The 13,838-nt window shown below is 36.6% G+C and overlaps 1 protein-coding gene across 5 annotated transcripts in view; it reads left to right on the top strand.

Moving 5' to 3' along the window:
• Window positions 1-13,838, top strand: part of pard3b (par-3 family cell polarity regulator beta) — a 673,678-nt gene that overhangs the window by 383,266 nt on the left and 276,574 nt on the right. For all 5 annotated transcript variants that reach the window (XM_031893388.1, XM_031893387.1, XM_002936393.5 and 2 more), the window contains one exon: window positions 309-404. In XM_031893388.1, coding sequence (XP_031749248.1) covers window positions 309-404 — 96 coding nt within the window. The remainder of the gene's footprint in view (window positions 1-308; window positions 405-13,838) is intronic.

Genomic DNA, 13,838 nt, shown 5'->3' with positions numbered 1-13,838 from the left:
CTTCAGTGAATTAAATTGCTCTGTACCATCAAAACAGCTCGGTATCTAAATATAGAAATCTGTTTTTTGTACTGAAAAATACATTTGCATACAGAGTTTATTCAAAATGACTTTTTAGAAGATGTTTGCTTAGTATATCTATCTACTGTGAGAGCTAGCATCCTGCCTTTAATACAGGATGTAGAATATGTTGACAAAGTGAAGAATTCCATATACTTGTACTGCAAAAGCAGCCAGGCCGTTGTATTCGGAAAATGTGTAACTAAATCTTTTTCCTGATCCTTAGTCTCTTCCTTTGTTCCCATCAGGCTTATTAAGAAGAAGGAAGAAAAAGGTAACCAAAAGCAAGGCACTCTTAAGGAGGAGGAAAATGAAGTTGAAAAAATGAAGGAAGAACGTGAAAGGTAAAAAGTCAGGCCCACGCTCCCCATTAAAATCGTTTCTATTTTTACATTTATCTCTTCATCAAGTGGAATACAAAATACAGTTCTTCCACAGAAGTTAGCTGTCCCATACATGACTGCTAGAGAGACTAATGCCACACAGTCTTTGGCAACACATTTTTATGACATTTGGAGAAAGGGCTGAGTGTGATGCTTTTCATCTTCCGGTTTCTTCTTATTCACCTGCAAAATGTGGCATCTAGAAACAAATAAAAGAAGGAGTACAATACTTCTGCAACTGTAATGACCACTGCTCTTTGAAAAAGGTTTGGGGGAAAGAAACAATTACTATTCATATATTGTGAAGCAGTTTATAGATAGTCGGGTTACTGATATAGTTTGGCCCTGAACATGCAATACTGGTGGTACTTTTAGCAACATTCCTTGATACAACTATAATGGAACAACAATCACACTTGTGCAGCTAACAATATTCTGCTCTGACTATTTTTCTGCAGAATACAAATTTATTGATACATTTGTGTTGTCTCAAAGTACAGTTTGTTAGTAGGTTGCATATTTCTGGCCTGCAGTAGATGTACAGTCTACTAGTTAATAAATCACTGATCAGTCAAACAGCCGAGCAATAAATTATTACATGGCACAGACCAGCTCTGGCAAAAAAAAACACTTTCAGATGTAAAGCTGTAAACTTTACATGCTGTTGAAATCTTTTCTGAGAGGACTGAAAAGCAGCCTTATAAATTAAACAGTAAATCAAGGCGCACAGTTTGATCTATGGGCTTGTAGTTTGGAAAATAAACTCACTATCTTTTGTTGCAATAACAAAATGTTATGGTTAGATAAATTGCTATACAGAGTATGTGGTCTGTATTTGTCTTTTACATGGTTATTCATTAAATAAATACTCAGCATGCACATGAAGGCGGAATAATAATGTACCCCCTAGTTAAACTTAGTGACTTTTATTACATTACCCCTCTTAAATTTTATTACATATGGGGGAAGGCCTTTTGCTCTTATACGTCATGGAACTTGGAGATGTTATATATTATGCAAGTTTTAATGAATCATGACACAAAATACATCCCTAAGCACCAGGTTTAACTGATGACATCACTATGTTCTATTTATAAGAATAATTTAGGATTACATCATGGAAGACACATATACATTGACTATTTTATTTCTATTTCTATCTTATTGTTACTGTACTAATTTGACTGTAACTGTTAATGGCAGTGGTGTGCAATATTTGATCCCCCCAGATGCTGTTGAATTACAACTCCTAGAATCCACTTACAGCCTTGAACATCTGGGGGATCCTGAGACTTGTAGTTCGCTGACCTGTAGGGTTGCCTATTACTTTTTAGAAACTAGTAGCTAGAACTAATGGCTAGTGATGAGCAGATCTATTGCATTTTGCTTTGCTGAAAAATTCACAAAGCTGTGACAATTTGACAATTTGCAAAACATGTAGAAGTCTATAGACATTACTTGTCGGGGTTTTTACTTGCAAAATGCATTAACGTCAATAAGTATTTTTTTCTCTGCATTTTCTCACTTTTTTTGCGTGGCAAGAAAATTTGCTGTAAAATTTTGCAGCAATTTCATGATATAATTTGTTGATAAAAAAATGTTGCTGCATTCCATGCCTGACAAAAACATTTCCATATCACTACTTGTAACCCATTGCTTTTTCCCCAAATAAATTAAAAATTATATAGCACCATCCATATTTATACCATTTAAATTGGGATATTTAATTAAAGGTGCAGTTTGCTACAGGTTTTATGACTTAAATCCTGCAGCCAATTAGCAGGTAGCATTTACTGGTCACCTCTTTAAAAGCAAACATCTAACTGGTTGCTAGGGGTTAATGCACTTGGGCAAACTTTGTGCCTTTTATTACATATGGGGGATGTTATATGTGATCTTAAATTTGTCTCAAAAGAAATTAGTTATAGATTTATAATTTCTCATAATGGCTATGAAAAGAAAAGAATCATTGGTGCTCATTTAGAAACAGTGGGCAAATTTGCACCTCTGCAGTATCCCATAGCAACCAGTCAGTGATTAGACTTCAATCAGCTGCTGGTAGAACAGTGAAAGCAAACATTTGGTTGGTTGCCATAGGATACTGCATAGGTGCAAATTTGCTCAGCTCAGTGTCTTTCTATGATCAGGTTTTATGGCAAGTGTATAACATTACAAAAACAAAACTATTAGTGTTCAGGAGATGGACCATTTTACTGCCACAAAAGTTTTTCCAAAGGCGTGCTGCCAAGTGACAGATAGGGACCGCAGACAATGATAACTCATCTTTGGCTGATCACATGTTTGGGACTAGCACCAGTTGCTTTCCAGCTATCAGCAGGGATCATAGGGTGTTGATAACTGCCATATTCTGGCGGCAGTGGCACACGTCATTTATGTGCTCACATTTCATTTTCTTTCTCTGTTATTTTAAAATACACAAAATCAAACACACAGACAATAGCAAGTTTTGTGCTAAAAATAAGGGCTTTTCTTTGTGTATTATGTTTTTTTTTTCTAAACACAAGAAGATGCTCCCACCTCAAAACACCCTTTGTATTCATAAAGTGCTGGGGTCTGCAAATATCTGCTACTAGTCAGCAGTGATCATCTCCAGCTTCCCTGATGGTGCTCACTAATCACCTACAGTTATTTGCAGATGGCTGCTGAGCTTTGACATTCTCTCATTTCTAAAGGAAGAGACTATTATAGTATATAATATAACTGAATGGGCAAAAACTCTTTTGAGTTCAAAGGAGATCACCTAAACAGACTCTTGCACAGATTAGTTCTAGGACATGGTTATGTACAAGAAGATGAGCAGAAAACGGAACAAGTCAGTCATCGTTTATAGGGTCATGCAGTTTTTAAACTGATTTGCTCTTTTGTTCCGGATTTGATATACCCTGCGCCATACCTGCAGTGCCATGAAAACGTTGTAGAAATCACATAATTTCATGCAAAAACACATGATCTTCATTTTTCTGCCATTTAAAGTCTAGATTCACCATGTAATGCCAATTTGGCACCCTGTCTACCCAGGCACAGCAGCGCACAGTCACTTGCTGGTTATGTAGTGGGAGTTGCAGGTTATGTAATACAGTAATAGATAAATTGTTTATATATTGGTTGATAAACATCTCTCTGCTATAAGGTTGGATTGTTATTAGGTCTCAAGTTGCCCTTTAAAGTTATACTTTTGCTTAATATGCTTTGTGGCAAAAATGTGTGCAATAGCTATAAAATACAGCAACCTTGTTGTTTGATATCTCAGAATGTGATGCAGTCCTTTTCAATACTGTATACATACAAGGAATGAAATAGGTGGCTATATCCAATATAATCCATAATAGGATTGTCTGTCTGGAAAAGCACATTGCTAGTGGTTAATCCTGTCAAGGAGACATTATGATAAAAGTAATTTTGTTTCTATTTGAATGTATATGCTTTAAAATATTTGTAAGTATTTGCCATAACAGATATTGTTGGGGGACAAATCAAAAGCAGAGCATCAGAGGGTCCTTTTAATGGGAATTCCAAACTAGAGTAGAGTAGTATGCCTTTGGGTTGTTGGATATCAGGTTGTACGTGTATTTTATATTTACTGTACATGCATAACGGTGCAACATACTGTTGACAAAAATATTGCATAAGCATAGAACATTATTTTGTAGGGCGAGGCTGATCTATTAAAGGCCTGTAGGCCAGATGTGACCCTCAAATGTATTTGTAAGGCCCAGCCCTCCATGCCTATTCCTAAAATGCGTAGCTAAATAATATCTCTTGCAAATTTTGTTTGATGCATTTAAAACCGCTGAAAAGTTGCTCAGCATGGTAGCTTTCCAGTGCCTTGATTGGAGCTCTATGAATTAGGTCTACGCTACAGTATATTCATTGGCCAATGGTCAGTTTATTTGTGTCTTTGTTCCTCTATCATGTTATTTGAGTGGTGAAAACAGAAAAATAGATGATTGGTACCGGTATAGGACCCATTATCCAGAATGCTCGGGACCAAGGCTATTCCGGATAAGGGGTCTTTCCGTAATTTGGATCGCCATACCCTTAAGTCTACTAAAAAATCAATAAAACATTAATTAAACTTAATAGGATGGGTTTGCATCCAAAAAGGATTAATTATATCTTAGTTGGGATCAATTTCAAGGTACTGTTTTATTACTACAGAAAAAGCAAAATTCTGAACCATTTGATTAAAATGGAGTCTATGGAAGATGGGCTTTCCGTAATTCGGAGCTTTCTGGATAACTGGTTTCCGGATAACAGGTCCCATACCTGTAATAATAAACAGGTTTCATGGGTATGGAACTAAAAAAAAAAGTGTATAATTATTGCAAACTGAAAAACGAATTTACCTTTAAGATGGTGGAAACAAATTTAAAAGCTAGAAATGTAAGATCTATAGCATTTAACTTGTGCCCTGCGATAGGCAGCCCCAATCAGGAGGTGGAAAATAACCTTGCCAAAACAAAGATGGCCTATGGTGCATTTTAATGAGAGGTTACACTATGAAAATTCAGACAACTAACCGATGAGACCAATTATTAGAGGTTTTTATTGTTTCTTTGCTTAGCTGTTCATAGGACTTAAAAGGGCAGCACGTCTGAGCTCACCACTAAAATTCATTATCTAACAACCCATTAGAGCTCAAGTTCCCTTCTGAATGCTGCGATCTATCTGTAATGGTGCCTAAGTTATGCAAAGCATTATTGGTAATTGTTTATCATTAACCTTTTGTCTCCATGCAGCTACTGTAATACAGGATGCATCTTCAAATGACAATTAATATACTTGAAGTTAACTGACCTTATGTTGAAATTGTAATACCTAATGCCATGGAAATTGGAAATTAGTGTGCTGTACTACCTATAAAAGCAGACTTTAAAAACATATTACACATGACAATGCAAACATCTAAGAAAACTCAAAGTTCTGAGTGATGTCATCTCTGGCTTTCACATTATTAGTGGGTTATGGGGGTTTTGGGGATTTAAAAAAAGATATATTCTTTTCTCTCATAATGAAAGGAGATGTATTTCTAAGCGATTTCACAAATACACATTAATTAAAATTGGGCTTTAAAAGTTATTTGGAAATGCCATTTGTATTAAAAGCAGTTGCTTATACCTTTCCATTCTCTGAACTTGCTCCTTTTTCTGACTCTTGACACAATGTAGCTTAAGTCAGATCTCTTCCATGCCTGTTAATGAGCTGGTTTTCTGCTGCATTGTTTACAAAGTCAGAATCACACAGTAGAGAATATAAATAGCCGTACATATACTGCTTTTAAAAGCACTTTCATTTAATTAAAAAAACTATTGAAAATGTTGAATGAATGTATACTGGACTGTGGCTCAGAGCTACACTTTCTTTTATAATGCAAGAAAAGGATACATTGGAGGTAGATCCACTCTAAGAGCTAATGGTCAGAGGTTTTAAAAAGACCACTAGACTAAGTTAGAGACTTACAGTATACTTGAAACCCTTTTGGTGGGGATCAATTACTTCAACTATAAAGGCTCCTGCAATACAGCCTGGAGCACTTGGGGAGTATGCTTTTATAATTATCTGCATATACTAACACAATCTCATAAATCTCATAAAATGAGATTTCCCTAGCTAGACCAATGGTAAAACTGATTGAACCACTGCTAGTTCCTCCTGCATCTTACCTTATGATTTATGTATTTATGTATGGTAGCAAGTGCTGGATACTTCTCATTCAACAGGAAGTGCAGATCTTAGAACCATGTATACTTTTGGCCAAATATACCCAAGCTGACTTTTGGTTTGTGATGCTTGGCCAAAGGTCCAAATTGTAAGGGATGTGTCCATCCATATTGCCATATACCACTAATCAAGTTTATAAACTTGTTGCATGACAATTTTATGTCACAGGTTGTTGAAGAGCCAACAGAAAAAAATATACCCTTAAGAAGTAAATATAAAAGCATTAAGCACAACCTAATGTGGCTTAATTTGGAGGTAAATAATAGACAAATTAAAGTCAGAGGGGACAGAAGCTGCATTTAATGAATGTAAAACAGCAATTCGGAAGGCAAAGATAGAAAATGAGGAGCACATTGCAGTAGAGGCAAAGACTAACCCCAAAAAGTTTTTTTTTTATTATATTAAAGGGGTTGTTCACCTTTAACTTTTTATATGATGTATGAAGGGTTAATAGTAATAGTCTGAGACAATTTGCAATTAGTCTTCATTTTTTTATTATTTGTAATTTTTTAGTTATTTCATTTTTCAGTTCAGTTTATTTCAAGTTACCTTAGCCACCAGGAAGTGATATGAATGAGAGACCGTTATATGAATAGGAGAGGGCCTGAATAAAAAAGAAAGTTCCAAAAAGTAACAAAAACAATAACACTGTAGCCTCAAAGAGCAATAGATTTTTGCCTGCTGGAGTCAGTGACTCCTATTTAAAAACTGCAAAGAGTTGAAAGAATAAGGCAAATAATTAAAAAAATAAACAAATAAATAATGAAGACCAATTGAAAAGTTTCTTAGAATAGGTCATTCTATAACTTACTAAAAGTTAACTTAAAAGTGAACCACCCATTTAATAGTAAAAAATAGTCAAAATTAATGTGAACAAGCCACTAAGGCCAGATGGAATATACCCTTGTTTACTGAGAGAGCTAGAGTCAGTTTTTTACCGGCCTCTATTTCCTTTGCTTTCATGTGGTAAAAGCTGATGTATTTACTATATTTAAAAAGGCATTGTGATTGCAATTATAGGCCAGTAAGTTTGACATCCATGATGGCATTATGAGCAGTAATCAGCATGGCTTTATGAAGGACAGGTCATGTCAGACCAATTTAATTGCTTTTTATGATGAGGCTACTAAGCAGCTGGACAGTGGGGATGCAGTAGATATTTGGATTTTGCCAAAGCATTTGAAACAGAGCCCCACAAACGACTGCTTTCTAAACTAAGGTCTATTGGACTTTGCACATGGATAGGAAACTGGCTACAGGATCGGGTACAGAGGGTGGTTGTTAATGGTACATTCTCTACTTGGAATAAGGTTCTCAGTGGGGTCCCTCAGGGTTCTGTACTGGGTCTTCTTTTGTTTAACTTGTTTATTAATGACTTATGGGAAGGTATTATAAGTAATGTATCAGTGTTTACAGATGACACAAAACTCTGCAGACCAATTAATTCCATCCAGGATGTGGCATCCTTGCAGCAGGATCTTGACAAACTGACAATTTGGCGGCTAAATGAGATTGTGTCAATAAATATAAGGTTATGCACTTGGAATGTAAAAATATGCAGGTCAACTATACCCTTAATGGGACTGCAATAGGCAAATCCATAATGAAAAAGGACTTGGCTGTAGCAAGCAATGCCAGGCAGCAGCTGCAAGGGCAAACAAGGTTTGAGCTGTATTAAAGGGGCATAGATTCGCAGTACGAGGGTGTCATTCTTCCACTTTACAGAGTGCTGGTAAGGCCCCATCTAGAATAGGCCATGCTGTTTTTGTCTCCAGAATTAGTTGTACTGGCTGATACATTAGATACGGTAGCTTCAAGAAGGGGTTGGATGGCTATTTAGCAAGTGAGGAAATACATGAAAGATAGCTCATTGTAATTGATCCAGGAACTGGTCTGATTGCCATCTTGTAGTCAAGAAGTAATTTTTTCACCCTCTGCGGCGAATGAGAGAGGCTTCGGAAGTCTTTTTTCTGCCTTCCTCTGAATCAACTAGCAATAAGGCAGGTTTATATATATAGACATAAAAGGTTGAATTTGATAGATGTGTCTTACTATATTATTATGTTACAAACCAAATTATTTTAATGCCCCATAGAATCTTGGCTATAATATGTTTGCTAGTGACATGCACTCTCGGTCCTGGAAAATGTTTGTTATTTGAGAGAAATTATTGCTTACTGCAAACAAAACAGCAGCCCTGTTCTCTCAGGCCAATATTTGGCAGATCTTCAATGTTTGACTTTGGTTTGAACTAAAGTTTGATAGGTTCACTTACCTGTACCTGAAACTACCACGGAACAACTTGGCCTGGGGCTTTAAATGCCTTTTAACAGAATCCAACCTGATTTCTTGATAACAAGAGCATACATATCTATGCATGAAATGATCTTTGGCTATAGAATATTTAGCTTTTCTGTCAGAGACAGGTGAAGGATTTCTCTTATCTGTTTCCGTTTAATGCACACAGGAAATTAGACTTGGTTCCAGCTTATTGTCATCTGAATTTTCCCTGTCTTTACAATTCATACTATATTTATTCATTCCATTTGTTCAGTGTTACTTTCTTTGGCATGAAAATGAATGAGTTCTGTCAACGCTGCACAAAATTGGTGGATCTTTAGTGAGTGTTTGTGTGGAAAAAATAAAATGAAGCCATCATTTTTGTGAAGGTGCTTTGTGTTTTATTTAATGTGAATTTAGCTTAAGATCATTAGTCACTGAGTGAGGACACACATACTGTACTGCTGGCTAAAAACAGAAGGTAAATGTGTGAGTTCCCACAGCGTGTGCACTGATAGCTGGTTATGATGGTTAAAAAACATCCCAGTATGGAAGTGCTATGCAAACATAGCTGCACAGAGGAATTTGGTCTAGATGCACCTAATAAACAATGAGAAATGGAGTACCCAAATTCCCTACTAATAATATTGGCATTAAGTCTATGTATGGTCCTTGGCCAAGGTGAGTACGTGCTGGGGGTTGCTGTGCTAACCACAGGGGAGGATGAGGCATATGGATTTAAGTTTGTGTCTTAATATGATAATGATAATATAATTCTTTCACATATGAATGACGGTTGATATCCCCGCAGTGAGCACCAAGCATTTGGGTTTTTGCTGTGCTACCACCATTAATGTGGGCATGGTCTTAAAAGCTCTTGTCATAACATGGGTGTGGTTTGAGGTGGGTACCGTTTAAAAAAGGGGAGTGGTCAAAACTGGCTTCCATTAGCAGCCCTCCACTATGTATGCTGAGAAATTCCGGCCCTTGGATAGCACTGGTTTATGCCATAAAAAGGTCCAGTTCTAATTGTGTGTGCTACTCACAAAGGGTTCTTCTTGCACAGTGTATGCTTGTGCCAATGAATGCAATTCGTTCAAGTAATTCAGTAGACCTTTGGGTGAAAATAGGAGAAGTGTTTCTGAATATATGATTAAAAAGTAGGAAGATTAAGATATGTGACAAGGCTTTCACACTGAGGTTAAGCAATCCTTGTTTGATACATTCACAATGTTATTTTCACAGATTCATACATCTGCTCTATAACTTAGTGATCTGACTAAGCATCTTGAAAAAGCTCATCAACTTTCAGTGTTTCTTGCAGCCAGGAATATGCTCTGTATTAGAATACTGGAAGCAATTCTTACAGTGTTACAGTTATTTGGAGGTCTTCCAAATATCTGGCTCATGTTTAGATACATCCCTTACAACACTCAACCCGCACAGCTGCACAAATCCTAAAAGTCATGGATCATCATTTTCTGTCTTCCGTCTCTTTCCACTAAAGCCATTAACAAGTGGAATGGATACCTGTGTTCAGGAATATGATTCGGATAATAATGTGCTTATGGGGGAATTATATTGGAACAGAGCAGATAGGTCTCCCAACTGGGATATTTAAACAGCAGGAGAACATAAACTGCTTTATGCTTTTCCCCAAAATGAACATATTGCACTGGAGTACATCAACCTCTGTGGGAACAGACACAGCAGCAACAGGACTGAAAGCAACAACAGGACTGAAAGCAGCAACTATTATTATTACTATGCAAAATAGATCTTTTTTTGTGTACAAAGTAATAAGTAATATTTATCCATTATTTGAGATGAAACTGACACTCCAAGATCAATATTGTTGGTGACTTACACTTAACTCAAATTTTTACTGTTTGCTATTCCATTCTTCTTCCAACATGAAATGTGAAATGTTATCTGACCACAGCATACTGAAAATAGTGTAGTCCTTAGGTATTAGTATTAATAAAGAGTGAGGGTGAGACTCCAGTATCCAGATAATAATTTAAATTCCAAACTGCAGAACAAAAATTTAAATAATTAACAAATAGCAAAAAAAATTTACAAAATATATTTTAATACTACGGTTTCTCTTAAAGAGAAATTGGAATTTTGGCTCATTAAGTTACCAGGAGCACCTTTTTTGCTGCCCCTGTTATTTTGCCGGGCGCTGCTGCCTGAGGCAAGTGTCTCCCCTGATGGGAGTAGGAGAAACAATAGGTTACCTGAAAGCAGTTCTAATGTGTAGCGCTGGCTCCTTCTGAAAGCTCAGGATCAGACACAATGCACTGATGGCTGCCTACACGCCAGTATTGCAGCTAAAAAAAATTACATTTATTGATTCAAGAATAAAATTTTAAATGATAAAGGGAATTATTTGCTATGTAATCAGTGTAATTTAGAATTAAGTACACCATAAAAATCATGGCAGTGTATCTATGTGTATATGGTGAAAATACCCACTCTGTTCTTGCACCCTTGCTGTGAAAGTAGGTATGTCACAGTTTGTGGGCTGGGCTATCTATCTATCGATCAATAAATCATCTATCTATCATTATGATATTTATAAAGGAAAATTGTTGTGTCCTAAAATAAAGCCACTGTACAATAAATCAAAATAAAGCCTATTATTTGATATTGTATTTGCTCATAAGCACCTGAAACCTTTACACCTATTTTTTTAAGCTTTAGAATTCCTTTAAAAAAAAGTCATTATTCAGTATACAGCCAATGAACTTGCATGGATCTTGGCACCCAGCCCTTATATCAGCATGGTACCCGTTAAATTGTAAAACAGCATAGACAAAAAGCTTCATAAAAGTATAATAACTCCAGCTCAGGCTTTTCAAGTGCAATTAGGGCATTTTTCCTGTTTGTTTTGGATCGTTTTACTGAAATATTCCTGCTGAGACCAAAGTCTTATTTCCAGCAGTGTATCGGATTATTGGTGTTGGAGTGAAATGTCACAAAGTGAAGCTTCTTATTGACACAGTGGTGACGGTTACAAATAGTATATGACTAAAGGGTAAATGTTGAAAGGCTTCACGAAAGAAACATCTAACCTTCATTATAGGGGGAAATGAGCTTTTATACTATTCCTGGTCCTCCTCATATGTGCATGTACTGTACTGAAATGTCAGCACGCTAATCCAGGAATATGATTAGCTGCATTAGATGTATTTAGCAGATCTCAGGTTGACAGAATCATTTATTGGTAGAAATGCAGAAAGGCCTTTAATAGAAACATGTGCTTAAATGTGACTTAAGCAAATCTGCTGAGATTTTCACTTTCAAGTGAACAGAACATTCCTTTGTTGCCAAAATTGTAGATTTGGATATGGCTCAGAATACAATTTATGAAGGTGTGTGGATAGGTGTGATGGCTCTGTGAAAGATTGCTTTAATACAGCTGCCACTACAACTCAGATTTGTACCTTTAAAACATGACATTTGTAAACATCGTTCTTTCCTGTTACAGCTACAGATTGCAGGCCCAGAATCATAGGGAGCACAGATTGTGGCTGGCACTGAAGGTCATGCCATGGCACAATTGGTTTGCAGTATATTTTTTTTCTGCAATTAATTGCTTTCCCTTTAGCAACATGTTTTAAATGTATCCCTGTTGCTTTTCCTGGTGAAGGTGATTTCTCTGTCAGCTTTGCAGAGACGATTAAGAGAAAATGTAGCTAGAAACCACTGAACAGCCTAATAAATAATGTAGCTCCTAGTTTATTTCAAAATACCCTGGCTTTGTAGTAAAATCTCAGCAATGAAAGAAAGCTCCTGCTGCAGACTGGCACAAGAGCTGATATCATATGTGCAGGCTCACTTGCGCTGTGTGCATGGCGAGAAATAATCAGTTAGCTCATTCAGAGCTGTGCCAGACAGATTTCTTTCTTGATTTTTGTGTTTTTAAAGGGCAAGTTCACTAAAATGAACTTAGCATATTATATTTTAATAATGATTCATTATAAGTCTTTCTTTTCTGTCTCTTTCCAGAATTCAGTGTAATGGAAAAGAAAAGTCAGTGGGGGTTCCAATTTGTTATTCACCCCCCCAAGGGAAAATTGTTTACTTGGGTAAAACCATGTACCTGATGTGCTGGTTCAGGGCAGGACAAGGAATCCCTAGGAAAATGAGTGTAGATGGTGGTACAGAACTCCTATAGCATGTACTCCAGATTGGTGTATTTTTTCATGAAAGAAGTGCACTAGACTGGGGTAATAATGTTTTATTTACTGGGGGGAGGAAGTCACTAGACTTTCATTGTTTCTTATGCAGTCGCTGAGGTCACTGCCACTGAAACCTTGAAAATAAATGCTCAATGATGATGCAGTTTATTATTAACATTTATTTATAAAGCGTCAACATATTCCGCAGCGCTGTACAATAAGTGGGTTTCATACATTTGACATACAGAGTAACATATAAAGCAATCAATAACCTATACAAGAGGTGAAGAGAGCCCTGCCCAAAAGAGCTTACAATCTTGATTGTTGTTGATTTTTGTATTCCCTATATGTTGTTAATGCCCTAAACAACCCTAACAACCAGAGGACTGTAGATTTTTTTACTTTAACATTAACTACCCTTTTTAAAATCCTTCCCAACTACCTCCAAGGGTTAGTCCTCATTGCAGAGAATGTGGAAGCTTGCAGGCATTGTTGCATATGCCTTGTTTTTGTTACTCCTTCCTTATATGTACATTTGTTTGCCATTTCACATTAGAATGTAAATCGCCAGTGGGATGGCAAACGTATCGCTGCGATGTCCCGAAGTCGTCCGAAGTTTCCTTTCAAGACAAAAGGGAAGCAAATTAAGTAATAATAGGGAGTAAGTAGAAGGGGGAGATAAAACAGGCTACTTTAGCATGAGGACAAGGGTGGAGATGGGGCTGAACAGAAGTCAAAATGATTATTAAGATAAGTAGAATTGGAAAATATTTAGTTAAAATTTGAGGCTTTCTTTTACATCCTAAACACAAAATACACAGTGGCATGGAGCATCCCTCCCAGGAGCTAGATGGCTTTTTGTTTCTGTAACATGGCTGGATCCTAGTGACTGAACACAGATTTTAAGATGAAAATTTCTGCTTTAATAGCCCCATTTGTTCTTTTATTATATTGTGCAGTGAAATCAATCTCTGGGTTTTCCTTCTTAATGGCCAGCTTTATTACTGCAACTTTGCAAATGAAGCACTTTTTTCCCATCAAAGTCTTTTAAAAATAAGAAAGAAGTTAATTACTGTTAGGCCAATCAAAGCAATGGGGAAACCAAGCTAAGTGAGAGAATGTGATGTGCAACCAAAAGGTCTAGTGTTTATTGCTTCTATAGTTCTATGGATGTCTCACCTATGAT

This window comes from Xenopus tropicalis, chromosome 9 (assembly GCF_000004195.4).
Source record: "Xenopus tropicalis strain Nigerian chromosome 9, UCB_Xtro_10.0, whole genome shotgun sequence".
NCBI lineage: Eukaryota > Metazoa > Chordata > Amphibia > Anura > Pipidae > Xenopus > Xenopus tropicalis.
This window is presented reverse-complemented; position numbering and strand designations above follow the sequence as displayed.